At 41.1% G+C, this 20,920-nt stretch overlaps 1 protein-coding gene across 6 annotated transcripts in view; it reads right to left on the bottom strand.

Moving 5' to 3' along the window:
• POT1 (protection of telomeres 1) overlaps window positions 1-20,920 on the bottom strand; it is a 72,081-nt gene that overhangs the window by 26,042 nt on the left and 25,119 nt on the right. For all 6 annotated transcript variants that reach the window (XM_083574492.1, XM_083574495.1, XM_083574494.1 and 3 more), the window contains 3 exons: window positions 10,905-11,035; window positions 4,872-5,162; window positions 1,108-1,263 (listed from right to left, as the gene is read on the bottom strand). In XM_083574492.1, the coding sequence (XP_083430618.1) occupies window positions 1,108-1,263; window positions 4,872-5,162; window positions 10,905-11,035 (578 nt within the window). The remainder of the gene's footprint in view (window positions 1-1,107; window positions 1,264-4,871; window positions 5,163-10,904; window positions 11,036-20,920) is intronic.

The raw sequence follows: 20,920 nt of genomic DNA, 5'->3' as shown, positions 1-20,920 counted from the left end.
GATTTTAAAGGATGTTGGTTAAATTTGGACAGTTGTGTAAAAAAGAGCATCTACTAAAAATTAACGATAAAACCAAGGTCACTGTATTTGGCAAGAGGACTACCAAGTCCAGGTGAACTCTAGACGGTCACACCCTAGAACAAGTATCCAGATTTAAATATCTAGGATTACTTATTGATGGGAAGTAATCATGGAAACCCCATCTGGAAGCAATTAAGCTAATATCTGGCCATTCTACTGGGCAGTTATATAGGTTCTTCCATTCAAATGGCAGGCAGCTTATCAACCCAGCTATTAAGAGCTTTGTCTCTAAAATCATGGCCCAAATGCTCTACGGGGCTGAGATATGGGGAACTGGTGTTAAATCTGAAATAGAGATCCCACAAAATAAATTTATGAGGCAGATTTGGGGGCTTTCCTGTGAGACACCAGCAGCCCACCTCAGAGCCAAGTTGGGCCTCCTCTCTCTAGCAGCCAGAATTGATCTAGCCTGTTTGACATACTGGCGCAGGCTAAATGCAGCCAGAATTGATCTAGCCTATTTGACATACTGGCGCAGGCTAAATGCCTTCGAGGAGTATACTAAGCTCTGCAGGTTAGAGCAACTAAGGACAGGGGGCTGAGCACAAAATTGCCAAGATACACTTCAGCAACATTAGTTAAAACTGTTCTCATTCCTTGAAAATTATCAATATTGCAAAGCCACTTAAGAAATGGTGGACTGCACATTCAAACAGTTATTAATGGCAGTTTTAATGAGCAATAGGCTTTTAAAGAGTATAAAAATATTGCTTATAATGGGGACTACAAATTAAACTATGTTTTATCTCATTTACAAGAAATAATTTAAAGTCACGGAAGACATTTCGCATATGTTCACAACTGCATGATACCACAATATCTGGAATAAAGCTGCTTAATTAGGAGACCACTTATATGTGGCATATTAAAGCAATTAGTCTTTTGTGGGCGGGGGGTGGGTTAGAAGGTTTGACTTACTAGGAGGATTAAACAAGATAAAAGTACACAATTTAAATAAATATAGAGCTGGGTAGCTAGCTTCTGGTAAGATCACACACATAACGTAAAGCACTGCTGAGGACTTACCTTCAGTGATTTTGCCAACTGCACATGATTATCGTAAACGACAACATCCACTATCAGGTTTCTTAGTCGATGAATGAGAACACTGTCACCTTCAAGGTCATCTTCTGTAACAACCACCTTCCAATACGAAAAGGGACATTTTGTGCCATCCCATACCTGGTATGAAACAAAATTCATTCTCCTTTTAAAACTGGAACGTTTGTGTTATTTCTTTTTTGTTTTGTTTATCTGTTTCCTTTGTTTGGTTATTGAAAATTAATAAAAAGAATTAAAAAAAACTGGAACTTTTTTGTTTTTCCAGATTAAGGCTGCAATTCTAAGAACATTTGTTTTAAAAGGGTTGACCAAAGCCAACTGAGTTCACTTTGAACTAACTGTGCTTAGAATCACAAAATTGTGGAGAAGTAGGTTTTATTGGCCCTTCTGATCTCACTATCTTTTGTGAAGGTCATGAGGAGCTTTGAGATTCTGGCTTCACCAGATCTCACCCCAACTCACTGTGCTGAGGGTTGAAACAGTGTTGGCAACAGGGTGGAATCAGAGAAGGCTGCTGGCGTGTCTAGCAGAGATCTAAAAATGCTGGTGCAAGACTGGCCCCAAAGGATACGTCTTGAACTTTCCTGGTTTTTCTGGACCAAGATTACACAAAGACTTGGCTGACTAATTGATCATTTTTCTTTAGTTTGAAAGTGAAATATAAATGGTTTTAAATAATGAATGAATCACCTATTCAAGTAGCATTTCTCAAAATGTGATAAGCTCCTAAAATATTAATATTCCTGGGAAACCCAGCCAGATGAGTGGGGTATAAATAAAATAACAACAACAACAACAAATAATTGCTAGTATTGCTATTGTAACATTCCTCATACAATAAATACATTTTTTGGAAAGACTGGCTTTATGTAATCCCCTTACAACTATCTGGATCATCTGAGTCATAAAGTCATGAAGACCAACAATCCAAATAATGGACATCATCTGGTTATGATACCACACTTGAGCTTAGCCAAAAGGCAAAGAAACAGTGTCATGATGTGAACATTCTGCCCAATCAAAAAGATGCATGTATGTGCTGTCTGTGAACACAGACCTTAAGTGCTCCCTTCCATGCGTGTGTGGGAAATCTCCCTATTTTCAACTTCTGACTGAAGGCCCTTGTGTGGTTCCTGAGGGTCTTATTTCTAGGTTACAAGATGATTGTACAGGAAAGAATTTTGGTGGCGAGAACTTCCAGTGAACACATGGAAAGAAACACTTGGCCCTTAGGATCTCACCTTGAAAATGAAGCCAAAGAGATAACTAGAACATGCATAATATATACACAGAAAGGACCTGCAAAATATTTTTTCAACCACTTTTTTTTATCTTGCTAGTGATAATTCCAGTTTTTAATAAGTTGCATTTTCAAAGGGAAGGGAAGGTCATCTCCTACCTAAGCATTACAATATTTCAATTTACCAGTTCAAACAAAGTGTGATAGGACTATCCAGCACTGTGATGTGACCAGACACAAGGAAAAATAAGTTTTTAATCACATTACCTTCAGTGTGTTTGTGAAGTAAAAATTAACTAATCGGGTTTCATGGGTTTCTCTGTCCCCCTGCCTCCAAAATTATTACCTCTTTTAGATAACTGTATTTATCTTCTGCTGTTTGTTCCTACAAATTTATTTACTTTTAAAAGTACATAAACCCCAGCAGTTAATAAATCCCTGGCTGCATCTTGTTTGATTTCCCCCCTTATTCATTGGAATGGTCATTTGTGAATTTCAGAATAAAAATATCCATTGACACAAATGTAATAGTACCCTAATAATCTAATCAATAGTAATCATTCAGCAAAACAAAATTTCGGCCTCCCCTCCTCTGTACTTTACAACTTTTGGTTTGAAGAGCCAAGCGCTGGATTCCTTTTTTAATTTATCTTTTACAGTGGTACCTCTGGTTGCGGACACGATCCATTCTGGGGTGCCATTTGCACCCTGAAAAGTTCGCAACCAGAGCAGTGCTTCTGCGCATGTGCGAAGTGCGATAGAGCGCTTTTGCACATGCACAAACCACACAGAACGCTTCTGCGCATGTGTGAACCACGCAGAATGCTTCTACGCGTGAGGCAAAACCCGGAAGTAAACATTTCCGGGTTTGCCGTGTTCTTAACCCGAAAAAACGCAACATGAAGCGTTCGTAAGAAGAGGTATGACTGTACTGAAATTTTCAAATGTATGCCCAAATAATGAGGCTATCACCACTGAAAATGCTGGAATTTCTGCATGTGTCAGGTTAATGTTCCAAAATACAGAAACAGAGCACTGAATGTGGTCAGTCACCCACGGTGTAGCATGCATCTGATGTTTTGTGGCATCTCATGGGAAAACTACATGTTACACCAGTCACGTGGCCTTCAAGTGCAATTTTAACTGCATGATCCAGTCTGCACTGGAAGACAAAGGGTTACTCCTCTGTACCTCTCCTTACGCCAGGGTTTCAATCTGGATCAATGCTTGCCTGCCCTACAAAATATTTGAAGAAGGGGGTGGTGGATGGGAGAACGAATTGTTCTGCTCAAAAATTTCACACATTAAGCTAAGGGAGAGTGGTAGCTCAGTGGCAGAGCACATGTGTTCCCTGCAGAAGATCTCAGGTTCAATTCCTACCATCTCCTTGCAGCACCAGGTAGGAGTCCTTACTGAAAACCTGGAGAGCTGCTGCCAGTCAGTGCAAACAAATACTACAGCTTCTTATAAAAAGGTAAAGGGACCCCTGACCATTAGGTCCAGTCGTGACCGACTCTGGGGTTGCAGCGCTCATCTCGCTTTATTGGCCGAGGGAGCTGGCGTACAGCTTCTGGGTCATGTGGCCAGCATGACCAAGCCGCTTCTGGTGAACCAGAGCAGCGCACGGAAACGCCATTTACCTTCCCGCCAGAGCGGTACCTATTTATCTACTTGCACTTTGACGTGCTTTTGAACTGCTAGGTTGGCAGGAGCAGGGACTGAGCAAGGGGAGCTCACCCCGTCGTGGGGATTCAAACTGCCGACCTTCTGATCAGCAAGTCCTAGGCTCAGTGGTTTAACCCACAGCGCCACCTTATTCGTGTGTAAAGCATGGCTGGCTGAACTATTCCTCTTAGGGTAGGGTTTGGGGAACCTTTTCTCAGTCCAAGGGTTGGATGAGGAACTGGCCATCCTTCTTCAGCTATTTTAGACAGGTGGTTAGGGGCTGCCCGCTTGTCCATCATTTGATGTCATTAGGCTGTCAGGCAATACCTTCAAAAGGGGCTTGATGTCAAAACCAATCAGCTGACTTGCACCAAAGCAAGGCCCTCTGAAGTTGTCTGTTTGCAGGTGAGGTTTGGATTCCAGGCCAAATTAGGCCTACAAGACAGAGGTTCACCACCATTTTCTTAGGGGCCAAGGATACGCCTCTCTAGAGGTCAGCTGAATCTCCATTTTCTTTCCCTTATTCCCTCTGCTCCTTGCCAAACATTCCCAGGACAGTTCGAAGGCATGAACTTGAAAGTTAAATGTGCAAAAACCACCAGATACATATAAATTTCCCATACTAATCTAATGACAGAGTTTCAATGTCAAGATTCAAATATAGCAGCTCTAGGAGTAGAAAGTAAGTATTGTTTGGTTCTTGGCAGTGCTGCTAAGAAGGGAGAAAACTTACTGTGCATTAGTTATAACATACTACCTTTATACTAACGTGAAAGAGCTTTTGAATTAACACATTTTTGGGGGAGCGGGGAAATCAGCGAACCTTGAGAAGGTAGGAAGATCCGTCGAGTTTTGCTTTTCCTACAACCTGGCAAGTGAGATCAAAATACATAGGCGGCTGGATGCCAGACAATTTTGCTGCGACTGCAGAGTTTAAAAGATTAGATGCCACCCAAATGCGCAAGTCTTCTATTGTTTTTCTGTCTTCATCTGTAAATGTGAATAATTTGCTGGACGTTCGAGGAACCACTGGTGTTCCTACAGTGCCATCAAAGGTAAGTGCTGCAAATCCACTGCTGCTAATCCCTTGCAACTGCCCGCTGAACTCTTTGATCTAGGCAACAAGAACAAAAAGGCAACGCCGTAAGGAAAAATAGAAGTGTACTGCTTTTTGAACTCAGTGGGGGAAAAGCCAATATGTAGGATGATTATCACATGCATTTGAACTAATTATCGCAAATTACAAGATGAAAGACATGTACCGGCTTAGAAAGCAACGAACGCCAGTCCATCCATCTTTGAACACATTGTTTTGTAACAGGCATGTATTTGAAAAGTCTGACTCTCAACTTTCAAGATATGAGATCGGCAAAGCGCTCCGCTGCCCAACATTCTTGGGGTGCACCAAGTGGAATCCAACCCATGCAAACCGGAGGTTAGTCCCAAACGGGTGGGGGCATAGGTGCCGCTGTGGTCTAAACCACTGAGCCTCTTGGGCTTGCAGATCAGAAGGTCGGCAGTTTGAATTCCCGTGACGGAGTGAGCTCCCATTGCTCTGCCCCAGCTCCTGCTAACCTAGCAGTTCGAAAGCACACCAGTGCAAGTAGAGAAATAGGTACCACCGTGGAGGAAAGGTAAACGGCGTTTCCATGCACTCTGGCTTCTGTCACGGTGTCCCATTGTGCCAGAAGTGGTTTAGTCATGGTTTGGCCACATGACCCGGAAAGCTGTCTGTGGACAAACACCAGCTCCCTCGGCTTGAAAGTGAGATGAGCGCTGCAACCCCATAGTTGCCTTTGACTGGGTTTAGAATTTCAGAAGTCCTTTACTTTTTTACCTAGTCCCAACCTTAATTTGAATGTATGTGACTCTAATGAAAACACTGCTAACTTATTTGGTGTGAACTCATTGCAGTTTATTCAAGCTTCAAATGCATGGTAAGGAGTATTTTATGAAGGTCATTTGCTGGATAGTACAGAATGGTTGGGTGAGCTGGTCCCAAGCAAATGTGTGTCAATTACTAGGGGTGCCCAAGCTTCAGAAGGCCGATATTACTGACTCATACATGACCACTCTAATAAACAAATGATCAGAATATTTTAATTTTTCAAAAAAAAGTATCAAAGATGATATTCAAAGAAACATAGCAGTTTTAAAATTAATTAACTCCTAGGTAAAGTAAACTAGGTAAACTCTCTCCCTTACTCCCAATCTCTGACATAGTTAAAAAAAGAAAACAAAAAGCAGCTTCTCTAACAAATATTGTGAAGCTGTGATAAATGGGTAGCTTCTGATTCTTCAGCTGACTTCAGCAATATATTCTATTACCGCTCAGGAGTGTATACTGACCAAGAAAAAGCAAAGTCTTGTTTCATCAACTTTATGTATTTATTTGCGACAATAAGATTTGAAATAAATTGCCCCCTTTTGCTGCCTCCTGGTTCGAACTGACTCTCTAGACACGTGTGTAGAGCTACATCTCTTCTCCTCTCAAGACGCTTGTCAAAACCCACTCAGAGTTTGCACAATTCCCTTACTGTATTCTTTTCCCCCTGCCCTCCCTTCCCAAAGGAGCCCAGTGCCCTACTGAAATTAATAAGCATGACAGGGGAAGGTCATAGGTTAGTAAAAGAGCAGCTGCCTTGCATGTAGACGGTCCCAATTTATTTTTTCTTTATTAAATTTGTATACTGCCCTTCATCCATAGTTCTCAGGGCAGTTCACAGCATAGAAATGCAATATAAAAAACAGAAAATGCATAATGAAAACAAGAACAAGACAAAACAATACCCCTCCAACACATTTAAGAGGGTAGTGGATGTTAAGTTTTTGCCTGGCACCTAAAGATGTATAATGAAAGTGCCAGCCAAATTTCAGGGAGAGCATTCCACAAACGAGGGGCCACTGCAGAAAAGGCCAGTTCTTTGTTGCCATTCACAGGATCTCCTGTGGAGGAGGCACATGAAGAAGGGCCTCAGAGGATGATTGCAAGGTCCAGATCAGTTCCTATGGAGACGAGTGGTCCTTGAGGTATTGCAGTTCTGAGCCATCTAAGGCTTCACAGGTCAGAACTAGCACTTTGAATTGGGCTCGGGAACTAATTAACAGCCACTGCAGTTGAGCCAGGAGCATTGTATACCGTCTTGCCCTGGTGAGCAATGTCGTTGCTGAATTCTGCACTGGCTGAGGTTTCCGAACTGTCTTCAGAGGCAGCCCTACGTATAATGCATTGCAGTAATCTAACCTAGCGGTTGGGACACAGGTGGCGCTGTGGGTTAAACCACAGAGCCTAGCACTTGCCAATCAGAAGGTTGGCAGTTCAAATCCCCACAACGGGGTGAGCTCCTGTTGCTCGGTCCCTGCTCCTGCCAACCTAACAGTTTGAAAGCACGTCAAGGTGCAAGTAGATAAATAGGTACTGCTCTGGCGGGAAGGTAAATGGCGTTTCCCTGCACTGCTCTGGTTTGCCAGAAGCGGTTTAGTCATGCTGGCCACATGACCCGGAAGCTGTACGCGCAACCCCAGAGTCGGTCACGACTGGACCTAATGGTCAGGGGTCCCTTTACCTTTCCCCTAGCGGTTACTGCAGCACAGATGGCAGACAATCCCTGGCATCTTCAGCTTGGGCTGGGAGAGACCTCTGTCTGAAACTTTGGAGAGCTACTGGTAGTCAGAGCAAGATGGACCAACACTGAGCAAGACGGATCAATGTTCACACTGGCAACCCCTAACCTAATAAGCTCTTGTCCCCGAACCTCCCCTCCCTCCCACACACATTGCACATAAGAAATCAGTGCAGCAAATTTGCAGCGGCAAAATACTAACTCATGTATCAAGGTAAAGCAACCTGGAGCAGAACTAAACCCATAAGGTAAAATTTACTTCTGGGGTATAATAGACGCCCTGCAGTGCTTTGTGATTTATTTGTTTTTGGTACAGGCCAGAGCGTTTGTTTGTTTGTTTTGATATAGTAGCAGCAAAAAACCACAAAAAACCCCACAAAACTACTGTGGTGCTTTTAAAGTGGAATATCCACACACAAACACTAAAACTTAATTTATTATACAGGTGAAAATGCTAAGTTATATTTTGAGAAGTTGATGGGGCCAGAACAGAACCCTGTTAGCTTTGAAAGAGAAATAATTATAGATTCAGAGAGCATGGTTTCCCTAAGGCTAGCAAGGTCAGAGCTGAGGCAATATTTTAACCAAGGGCTTTGCAGCTTGCAATTTTCGCCGCTAAAGGATACCACCTTAATTACATGTGCCTTATGAACGTAACATAAAGAAACATAGCTCAGGGATTTGCATGCAAAAGGTCCCAGCTCCAGGTAGGGTTGGAAGAGACTTTGGTTTGAGACCATGGGAAACTGTTGCCAGTGTAGACCCTATTGAGCAAGCTGGGTCAATGGTCTACCAATCTATGGTGCTACTGTTAAGCATTTTACAGAATTTACTGACACGAAGGGACAACTCATGCAGTCAAACCCACAACCAAGCCATCACAGCTAATACAGTTGTAGCTTGGTTGCCGAACGCCTTGGAAGTCATACGTTTTAGCTCCCGAATGACAAAAAACCGGAAGGGAGTGTTCCAGTTTTCAAACTATTTTTGGGAGGCCGAATATCTGGCATGGCTTCTGCAGCCAATCAGAAGCTGCGTCTTGGTTTCTGAACAGTTCTGGAAGTCGAACGGACTCCCAGAACGCATTCTGTTCAAGAACCAAGGTACGACTGTATAGACTTTAAAAAAAAACAAAAACAAGACATTCAGAAATATATGTACTAAAGACAAAGTAAACCTTTTATTTTTCATTCCAAGAAGAATGTTCTGAATCCCAGAAAATGAAACTTTCTCAATAGATTGGGATTAACATATTTAAAGCTATACATTTAAAAACATACTAAATAACACTCCAATCTAGGTACCTTTAAAAATGGAATGTTTGACTCTAATTGCGATTTACGATCATGTGTGATAATGGGATAAGAAGAAATTCTATTACAGAAAAAAAGATTTTGCCTTGGAAGCACATTAATTAACTGAAATAATGGGCAGATATTTTACGTGTAACTTTCAGGCACTGAAAAGAAGGAAAATTATAATTTACTTAGGCAGCTTAAAACTATAATATTTAAGTAGCTTAATTAAACTTTTACTATTCTAAATTTGGCTGCCAGTTGAACCCTGACCGCAGCTAAATTGTACTCTCAGATAAATGGCTGCAAGATACTTAACCAGATACCACTGCCTTGAAGTGACCAAAGCTACACATTTAGAAACACAGCAGGAAAGCTGGCAAATATTTTTCTGCTTTCCACATGCTCTTATTCCAACAATTGTGGTTGAGCTAATGGGTGGAACTCAATTTATTGTAAATGTTTTGCTTCTCTTATAAAGAACACACAATATGTGAACAGTAACGGAACAGAAAAATGAAGTGTAGCACCCTGCTTTAAAAGTGTTCAACATTTGTTGCCATTTAAAAGCAACAAAACAAAGTTGCGTTTTCTTTCATTGTGCCTTAAATTCTGGGTTATATCCAATGTTATGGGAATGGAGGGGTTAGGGTTGGTGCAATGTTTCTTTTCCTGCCCCACTTCCTTCCAAGTCTTTTTCTTTTTCTAAAGTGGATTTTTTATTATTATTATGAAATACTTTATTTTAGAATGATGAGCAAAGGGATTTCTGAAACTGCATACATACACTTATGCGCCATTGGCTTGTGCATCGGGAAATAAATTAATGGATAGGAATTCATACCAGGAAATGGCGGGAGTGCCGGAGTCCTTGTGGCTCACGAGAAGACCCACCCCAGAGCCTGAAGAGGGCACTAGTGAAGGTGAAAGAAGCCCCAAAGTGGAAGCCCCTGAGGTGCAGTGTAGCTTTGTTTAGGCTGCTCAGCTTCCCCGCCTAACAGCTGGCGCATGGGGAAGCACAGCAGCTGCCACAGCCACTTTCCTACACATCCTCCAGCCAGCCCTAGAACTTCAACTCTAGCTATTTTGGTCTGGATTAGAGAGAGAGCAGGAGAGAGAGTTGGAGGGCAGGAAAAATGGGTGTTTACAGGCTTTTTAGAGGGTGCTCCCCACTTATGCGATTGTTGCTTATGTGCACAGGGGCCTGGAAAGAAACCATGGCATAAGTGGGGACTTAAGACTCTGCAATTTATCAGCTCATTATAATTCCTCTATTATAACGCTACACACAGTACAACTCTAAATTGCGAAAGCAAGATGTACCTCTACCACTTGGGAGGGCGTTGTCACAAGAGAAGGAAGAAGGGTTCAATGCCTTCCTTGCTTGCGGCTTTCCTCTCATTGGCCTATTTGTCGTATCTGTTTCTGAACCTAAAGGATTGGGAGATTATACAGACCAACCTAATTTTGCTGCCATCCAATTCAAACTGTCGCAAATCTGTTGGATCCAAGATTCCAAGGCAGAAATACAACTGATGGTAGCACTGCTTCTGCATTTGGTCAGATTACAAAACAAACAGGATACTCAGGGCTTGATGTTGGGAAGGTACCTTCAAATCTTTTAGAATACAGAATATATTTGGGTATCTGGCCAAGGAATACAGACTGGGATTCCCTGACAAGCATTCCTGAAACATGGTTGCAAGAACCTCTTTGTACAACAAATCATCTAGCTCCTCTTGCTTCTTGAATATCTAAGTCTCCTCCATCTTCCACAGCATGTAAAAGAACCTTGTCTGTTTGGAAATGCACCAAATAACCTGATATGTGAAAGGACCAACCTTCAGTATTAGAAGTCCATGATAAATATGAAGACAAAAACTGAAGAAACAGAAATGGATACCTCCCTACAATGAATGGTAAATACAGCAAAGGTACCTTTATTCTGTGAAATCGAACAATGTCACCATTTTTGTAGATTTGTGGAAGGGCATCTCTGTTTACATTAAAAAGTGAACATATCAGCTTGGCATCCGATTGGTCCACAATGGTTATCACTGAGCAATAATCTGTAAAGGAGAAAATATAGATGTAAAAAAGTTGGCACCATATTTCTAAAAGCATAGATTAATACATAAGGGATCATGATGTCAGGTAACATCATGAGAATAAATACAGGGATGAGATTATAGGATTCCATATGCTTTTAAGAAAGAAATACAATTTCCTAAGATTACCCATGCCAGAAATTTTACACCTACCTATGTTTAAAAAGCGCATGCATTTTCAGTAATCTTGACATGTCTACAGATGTGAATAGGTTTGAAACTTTCATAAAATTACTAACAAATCTTAACACTGAAGAGAAAGTATTTTATTTAAATTCAAGGTATCAAGTACAATGGTCAGCCAACCCTTTAATTGGCCAAGGGTGACAACGACACTTTCTTCTGTGACATGAGGCAAGGAGGAATGATTGCCTAGCGTGCAGTCCAATTTTCATTCGGTACTGCTCCATTTCTTCAAATCTAGCTTAGGTGTTAGTCTCCGGAGAGCTAATAATTGCCAGTTGTGTGGCAAGTCTCCTTTTGCTTAGCTTTGCCCTCACTTAAAACAGCCATATTAAAAGGGCAAATGGCTTAAACCACTTCCTATTCATGCAGAGTAAGAAGCAACAGACTGTTTAGACTTTAGACAGAGGCATTTCAGGGGGTTGAATTCATAGAATCATAGAATCATAGAGTTGGAAGAGACCACAAGGGCCATCGAGTCCAACCCCCTGCCAAGCAGGAAACACCATCAGAGCACTCCTGACATATGGTTGTCAAGCCTCTGCTTAAAGACCTCCAAAGAAGGAGACTCCACCACACTCCTTGGCAGCAAATTCCACTGTCAAACAGCTCTTACTGTCAGGAAGTTCTTCCTAATGTTTAGGTGGAATCGTCTTTCTTGTAGTTTGGATCCATTGCTCCGTGTCCGCTTCTCTGGAGCAGCAGAAAACAACCTTTCTCCCTCCTCTATGTGACATCCTTTTATATATTTGAACATGGCTATCATATCACCCCTTAACCTCCTCTTCTCCAGGCTAAACATGCCCAGCTCCCTTAGCCGTTCCTCATAAGGCATCGTTTCCAGGCCTTTGACCATTTTGGTTGCCCTCCTTTGGACACGTTCCAGTTTGTCAGTGTCCTTCTTGAACTGTGGTGCCCAGAACTGGACACAGTACTCCAGGTGAGGTCTGACCAGAGCAGAATACAGTGGAACTATTACTTCCCTTGATCTAGATGCTATACTCCTATTGATGCAGCCCAGAATTGCATTGGCTTTTTTAGCTGCCGCGTCACACTGTTGGCTCATGTCAAGTTTGTGGTCAACCAAGACTCCTAGATCCTTTTCACATGTACTGCTCTCAAGCCAGGTGTCACCCATCTTGTATTTGTGCCTCTAATTTTTTTTGCCCAAGTGCAATACTTTACATTTCTCCCTGTTAAAATTCATCTTGTTTGTTCTGGCCCAGTTCTCTAATCTGTCAAGGTCGTTTTGAAGTGTGATCCTGTCCTCTGGGGTGTTAGCCACCCCTCCCAGTTTGGTGCCATCTGCAAATTTGATCAGGATGCCCTTGAGTCCATCATCCAAGTCGTTGATAAAGATATTGAATAAGATCGGGCCCAAGACAGAACCCTGTGGCACCCCACTAGTCACTCTTCTCCAGGATGAAGAGGAACCATTGATGAGCACCCTTTGGGTTCGGTCAGTCAGCCAGTTACAAATCCACTGAGTGGTAGCATAGTCAAGACCGCATTTTACCAGCTTCTTTACAAGAATATCATGGGGCACCTTGTCAAATGCCTTGCTGAAATCAAGGTAGGCTACATCCACTGCGTTCCCTTCATCTACCAGGCTTGTAATTCTGTCAAAAAACGAGATCAGGTTAGTCTGACATGACTTATTTTTCAGAAATCCATGCTGACTATTGGTGATCACAGCATTCCTTTCTAGGTGCTCACAGACTGATTGCTTAATGATCTGCTCCAGAATCTTCCCTGGTATTGATGTCAGACTGACTGGGCGGTAATTATTTGGGTCCTCTCTTTTCCCCTTTTTGAAAATAGGGACAACATTTGCTCTCCTCCAGTCTGCCGGGACTTCGCCTGTTCTCCAGGAATTCTCAAAGATGACTGCCAGTGGTTCTGAGATCACATCTGCCAGTTCTTTTAATACTCTTGGATGTAGTTCATCTGGCCCTGGAGACTTGAATACATCTAGACTAGCCAAGTATTCTTGTACTATCTCCTTAGTTATTCTGGGCTGTGTTTCCTCTGCTGAATCATTTGCTCCAAATTCTTCAGGTCGGGCATTGTTTTCTTTATCGGAGAAGACTGAGGCAAAGAAGGCATTGAGGAGTTCAGCCCTTTCTGTGTCCCCTGCTTGCATTTCACCATCTCCTCTGAGTGACCCCACTGTTTCTTTGTTCTTCCTTTTGCTACGAACATACCCATAAAAGCCTTTTTTGTTGCTTTTAACCTCTCTAGCAAGCCTGAGTTCATTCTGTGCTTTAGCTTTTCTGACTTTGTGTCTACACGTGCTGGCTATTTGTTTGAATTCCTCTTTGGTGGTTTCCCCCCTTTTCCATTTTTTGTACACATCCTTTTTTAATCTTAACTCGGTTAAAAGTTCTTTAGATAGCCACCCTGGCTTCTTTAGGCACCTTCCATGTTTCTGAATTAAGATGACCCACGGGGTCCCTTTCAACTCTATGATTCTATCAGCACTCAAATCTATAATAAGTTCGGAGCACACCCTCATTGATACATATCTTCAATCCCCTTAAGAAGACCGAACAGTCGGGAGAAACATGTATGTTCTGCAAAATTCTTATAACTTTAATACACTAATATCCTGCCCTTCCTTTCAAAGGAGCACACAGCAGCAAAGGCATCAGTGATTTTTTAAAAAACTAATTAAAAATACAATAAAAACATATTTAATACATCTAAAAATATCTTACTATTATAACATTTATATTCCACATTTCCTTCAAGGTGCCCCTCTTTCCAAGTTATTCTCACAACAATCCTGTGAGTTAGGTTAGGCTGAGAGATGGTGACTGGCTGAAGGTCACCCAGTGAGTTTCAAGGCAGATTGAAGATTTGAAGGTGTTCCAGGTCATGGCTAGGCAAACTAAGGTCCGGGGGCTGGATCCGGCCCAATCGCCTTCTAAATCCGGCCCGCGAACGATCTGGGAATCAGCATGTTTTTACATGAGTAGAATGTGTGCTTTTATTTAAAATGCATCTCTAGGTTATTTGTGGGGCATAGGAATACGTGTTTTTCTCTCTCTTCAAAATATAGTCCACCCCCCCAAAAAAAAAAGGTCTGAGGGACAGTGGACTGGCCCCCTGCTGAAAAAGTTTGCTGACCCCTGTTCCAGGTTTCAGTCTAATAGTCTAACCCAGAGTGGTCCAACATTGCTCTCAGACTGCAAGCAGCCCTCAATCCCTTTTCTGGCAGCCCTCAGCAACTTTTGATGCCCTAGCCCTCATGGTGCCTTCCCAAAGCTGGGTAAGTGAGGCACTGGGCTTTGGGAAGGAAGCTTGAGGACTCTGCCAGGTTCCTAGAGTTCTCCCGCCTCCTTCCTAAAGCCTAGTTAGCGCTTGCCCAATCACTGATCCTCTAAGCACTACAGTCCATAAAAGTATTGGGTATCAATGCCAATTTTCATATTCAGGACACCATCCTTTAAAAAATGAATTTCTAATGCAAAGGACAAATCTATTATTTCTACAGGCTCTGGCAGAAACAACATACAGTGGTACCTTGGGTTACATACGCTTCAGGTTACATACGCTTCAGGTTACAGACTCCGCTAACCCAGAAATAGTACCTCGGGTTAAGAACTTTGCTTCAGAATGAGAACAGAAATCGTGCTCCAGCGGCGCTGCAGCAGCAGGAGGCCCCATTAGCTAAAGTGGTGCTTCAGGTTAAGAACAGTTTCAGGTTAAGAACAGACCTCCAAAACAAATTAAGTACTTAACCCGAGGTACCACTGTATAACCTTTGGGCTAAAACAACACCAAGTTTCGATATAGTTTACTAGATTTGCCCATCATACTGGAAACCATTAACATTTTTGGATTAAATAGTGCTAACTAGATCTTAATGTGCAAGAGTTGAAAAATTAAACTTTCTGTTAGGTATTAGAAACAATCTTGAGCAATTCACCTAATTTCCTCTGTAAGATTAAGTGCAAATTGCTTTGTAGTTTTATTGCAAGGCCTGCTAGTATCTCTAAGCCAAGCCTTTAATCAAAGAAGCCATGAATATAATAGTCTACAGTGTATATTACAAATACTTATTTGTAATTCTCTGCCACCATTGCACAACACACTCTAGGATTACAGTATAAATGAGTTAACTTTGAGACAGGAATGTCATGTTCAACAAATAGTTAGGGAATAGTTCCAATGAGGCGCTTTAAGCCAACAGCTAATACTACAAAAAATATTTTAGTTTAATTTTTTACCTACTGTAAAGAAACTATTCTCAAAGGATTAGTCCCGAGAAACAAGGCCTAAGAAGTATGATACTGAATTAGCTGCTTGTTTAACTTTGCAAATTATCTTCAGGAAATAGCATCAAAGTACAGTTAAGTGTGCCACAGAGGTGTAAAAAGCAAGTAGGAATAATACATTTTAGCAAGCTCATTAAAATCTGACAACTTGTTTTAAACCTATATACTGTGTACCTCACTTTAATTAAAAAGGTGAAAAATTGCATGCTGGCAAGATATACAAGTTCTAAGGTAACTCAAATTGAAATCTAATATTTTCAAAACTCGACAAATATACAGGCTGCTTCAGGTTACAGCTCTGTGCGTCACTACAGGGTTATCTCAGTTCAGACAAGCAAGACAGTACATAGTGTAAAATACTTTCACAAAACATGGGATCTCGCCATCGCTTAAGGAGAGAAACCGTGTCAGTTCAACAGTGCAAAACTAATGCTAATACATCCTCATGGATTACCAAAATCTGGCACTGAAGTACAACAAATGCTTATAAAAATTCACTCTACCATATTCTTTTATAATGTGTTGGATAGAATGCATCTCCAAGGTGACTTTCTTTCCATAGCCTGAAGGCTCTTCCTAGCACTCTAATAATCTCACCTTACATTTTTGTTTCAAAACATGTGGGATTGCAGAAAAAAACAACTTGAAAGCAAACAAGCTTGCATGGCTCACAGACCTAAAGCCAAATGAAGATTCCAACCATTATTTTATTATTATTATTATTATTATTATTATTATTATTATTATTATTATTATATTTGTATACTGCTCTCTGTCTGTAGATCATGTTCTCATGCTATTAATTGTTAGTTAAAATCTATCTCATGATTTGGAATATAGGGAGTTAGCCTCTCCCAGGTACCTTATCACATCAGGTGACTGGAATAGTTATATCCACTTAGGCTTGCTACTGCATATGAAATTGTATTTTTCAAGTCCTACACTTCTGTGATGATATGCCAAATGTCAAGGTAAAAAAGGTAAAGGACTCCTGGATTGTCAAGGTCCAGTCAAAGGTGACTATGGGGTGCAACACTTATCTCACTTTCAGGTTGAGGGAGCCGGTGGTTTGTCCACTGACAACTTTCCGGGTCATGTGGCCAGCATGACTAAAATGCTTCTGGCACAGCGGGACACTGTGACAGAAACCAGAGCACACAGAAGCACCGTTCACCTTCCCGCCGCAGCAGTACCTATCTACTTGCACTGGCGTGCTTTTGAACTGCTAGGTTGGCGGAAGTTGGGACAAAGCAACAGGAGCTCACCCTGTCATGCGGATTTGAACCGCCGACCTTCCAATCAGCAATCCAAAGAGGCTCAGTGGTTTTGACCACAGCGCCACCCATGCCCTGGTTCTAAATGTTGAAAGTATCCTGGCATGTTGTATGGAAAGTAAGTGAAACCCACCAGTGCTGGGAGTCTAGTTCATACACTTACTAGAATAGCTCTTCCATATATGTGAGTGGGGGACACTGAACTCTCTAATACACCTATCACACACATACAATATAAGGCAAGATGTATGTCATAGGTACACATGTTTCCCAAAACACTTCTCCCTGAGAAAGCACATATTCTAGGAAAGACATTCTAAAGTGCATGAAATGGCCCCTAGCACAAGACAGATTGAAAGGCCAAAATGTTATTCAACATGGAAATCAGTAACACAAGAAACACAAACTACATTTAGTATTTTAGTGGCTAAAGAAGCTTTGAATGACACACTGGGTGCAGTTTCCATTTAGGAAACATCCAGAATGGATTTCAGGGTAGACAAGCACACCAAAAACAGAGAAACTTTAATAGTTTTGCTATAGCAGTTTGAAAATACATGCATATATACATATGCAAAGATGAAAGTATATGTTCTATTTCCAACCTCTATGGGCCTTTCCACTGAGACCAATAAGACATCTAGAGTTTTACATGTATGCCAGAAGCAGCTTCCCAACTGGGATCGATCTGCAATGCTAGCTTTCAAGCAAGTGGATCACAGTTGCTTACCAGCATGAGCAAGGTGACAGGATGGGTTCTGCTGATCATGCCAACTTTCCTATTACATCGCCCTTCCAGTAAGCAGCAGCGACTCAGCTGCCAGGAAGTCAGTGTAGCAGCTCCACACCAAATTGCAAGCCATTGCTGATCTATGTATTTTTACCAATCAATTCAATGGAAGTGAGTGTTCATCTTTATTCAATATTCAAATATTCTTTATTTGAAGCCCTTTTACTTAGAACAGTGGACTTCCCACCGATAACAAGTTTGGGCTTTTGTAGAGTTACAGGTTGTATTGTCTGTGATTTAGATCAATTGGGTTAAGTCAGTTTATTCTGCAGCAAGTCGCAAATTTATGCTACCATGAAATAATTTAATTGTATTAGCATTGTTTAAGAATGGCAAAAAAACCCCAAAAAACCAACCTATGGAAATGACTTTAAGCAGTAAGTTGTAACACCTGACAAAAAATTACTTAACAGCTACTGTAAGCTTGCTTGGCTTAACTTGCAAAAGAGGGAACAGGGAAATATTAAACCCTCACAGCAGTAGTTGGAGATACAGTTACTTCTGTGTCATTAGAGACCCTAGCCTGGATCCAATTGCCATTTCATGGATTAAATTTTCTACCATCAGCTGTGAAGTCTTCAGATATCTTAATAGAGGGTTGCCAACTTTAAATTTCCATTTGATATCTTCAGTCAAGAAGTGCCCTTTCTGCAAGTGATTGTCTACATGCCCTTTTGGTTTTGACCATTTTACATTTAAAAGCTACAGTGGTGAGGAAAGAGAAATAAGAGGATATCTGCCTATCCAGAAATAACATTTTAAAAATCAGCAACACCTTCTGCAATATCCTAAAGGATAGAAAATCATAATCTTTTCAGCTCTCTGCAGCTCTCCAAAAGGGGAAAAAATATCCCTATTAAAATTAAAGACTGAAAATCTCACAGTGAATGCAGTTTTCTCAAACCTACAGACCTAGCATAACTAAGCATCAAAAGATGCTGAAGTATAAGAATCTAAAAGTTTCATCTTGGCTACAGGAAGACAATTCCTATACAGAAAGAACTAGTAAATGTTAACCATATTGATATAACTTGTACATCAGAATTGAATTTGGCTTTACATACTTTTTTCTTAATGTTCTACAAACTACATAGGAGAACAGCATGGGCACAATATAAGATATGGAGGCCTTGTTCACACATAACACTAAACCATGGTTTGCTTAACAAACCATGAGTGAAACCACAGTTGTCCCGCAAACAGACAAGTATGCTTGTTTCTCCAAAATTTAGTTTGTTTTCCAATTACTAAACTCATTCCTTTATAGATTGACCACCGGAGACACTCGCCAAACCAACATGGTTAAGAAGAGTGCTTCACACATAGCACCAGATCATAATTCACAAAAACTAAGGTTTGTAAATAATCAGCAAACCATGGCTTCAGATTGTTGTCAGGAAACAAACCATAGTTAAGCTGCTAGGGAGGGTTCACACAGTGCTAAAGCTATGGTTTAGCATTATGTTTGAAGCAGATCATTGTGTCCTAATAATGGCAACACTATTTTTCAAACATCTATTTTAAATCTATTTCTATTCCTAAATTTAATTCAAGAAGAGATAGATGGCAATAGCTGATGTGCTTTATGAGTACCCCAGTGATCCAATGATGGGGGAACAGATAAGTGGACTTTTTATGAAATTTACAAGCTACAATGCAACTCATTCCAGTTTTAGCCAAAACAAGATCTTGAATCATTCTAAAGAAACCCTAGTTAGTAAGGGTTACCATCACAAGAAGGTAGTCAGCCTTAAAAAAAAAACACCAGAACAAAACAAAATCCAGCACAACCATTTCCCCAAATGGTCAAACTTAACAAATTGTTTGTAAAACGTATCATCTACAGAAGTATTGCTTTTGTTCCCCGAGATCCTGGCAAAAGGAATAAGATGGGTTCACTTAAAAAAAAAGTTTCCTGGGAATTCTGGATAAAAATAATTTTCATTACTGCCACAGTCTGCCTTGCCAGGATACAAGATCACCATTATGAAAGAAGTTGACCAGTTTAGAAAGTTCTTTCTATGACAGTAAGCCTTCTATCATCAGCTCAAATTATCACAAAACTAACGACCAATATGCAAATCGCTCCATTCCCTCCAAAATTAGAGCAGACACATTATTTTCCAGGTTCATGCCTGCAATATAATTTTAGTTTATAAGTGAATATGAGATGAAACTAATGATATTCATTTTAATTTCATTTTGTGGAAAAATAGACAAAGCATATGGTGTAATATCTGTAATAACAGATGGACCATTACCAGTTCTTGATACCAAATTTAATTACCCCATCCATTTTTTAAAGGTCTGACATATAAATTATTGTACCTCATGGTGCTTTATTCATTTTTTTTTCTTAACTGGGATGTGAAAACACTTATCTTTCAATATTTCCAACAGTTTTATGTTTAAATACCATTACCACAAACTATGTTGGGTTTGTGCGACTAAAGTCATGTTCATTTTTAAACAAAAGAAGTGAAGGAAGCAGATCCATTTTCAAACACCATGACCAAAGACTATGTTCCTCTATTTGTCAATCCAAAGAGCAAAGAAATCCCTCTTGAGTTTCTCACCGTTGTATCAAATGGTGTGCAATGAATAGGGAGGTTTCCACAGCTTCTCCACAAATGAATAAAACTTTCACCTATTGCCGAAGACATTGGGCTGCCTAATCTCCTAGCCACGCTGGCATGAATTTCTTTCCTTTTCAAAGCTAACCATGGTCAGGGTTTCATCTGCCCTAACCACTATAAACTCCAAGTTACGATACAACAAGCTCCCATTTCCAAACTTTGATTTGGAGTTAGTGAGAATACTGAGCACAACAGGCAACCCCCATTTGAGGAGCGACCAATATGTGCACAATTGCACACAGCACTGAACCCAAAAGTTGACGTGGGAATGTCATAAAAGAAGCTACTGAAAGAGTGGAACAGTCCAAGGTGGCTCACCAAGGTGAATCTGAGCAAGCATTCTTTACAGCAGCGGTTCTCAACCTGTGGGTCCCCAGATGTTGTTGAATTACAACTCCCATCACCCCTAGCTAGCAAGGCCAGAGCTCAGGGATGATGGGAGTTGTAGTCCAACAACATCTGGGGACCCACAGGTTGAGAAAGGCTGCTGTACAGGAATCCAAGCATCCAGGAAGCATTGAGCAGTTTATTAGAAATCATAAAGGTAAAGGTAAAGGGACCCCTGACTGTTAGTTGTGGATGACTCTGGGATTGCGGCGCTCATCTCGCTTTACTGGCCGAGGAAGCCGACGGACAGCTTCCAGGTCATGTGGCCAGCATGACTAAGCCACTTCTGCCGAACC

The sequence above is a fragment of the Podarcis filfolensis genome (assembly GCF_964270895.1).
Source record: "Podarcis filfolensis genome assembly, chromosome: 10".
NCBI classification, from domain to species: domain Eukaryota; kingdom Metazoa; phylum Chordata; class Lepidosauria; order Squamata; family Lacertidae; genus Podarcis; species Podarcis filfolensis.
Note: the sequence above shows the minus strand (reverse complement) of the source record. Positions and strands in the feature narration are given on the sequence as shown.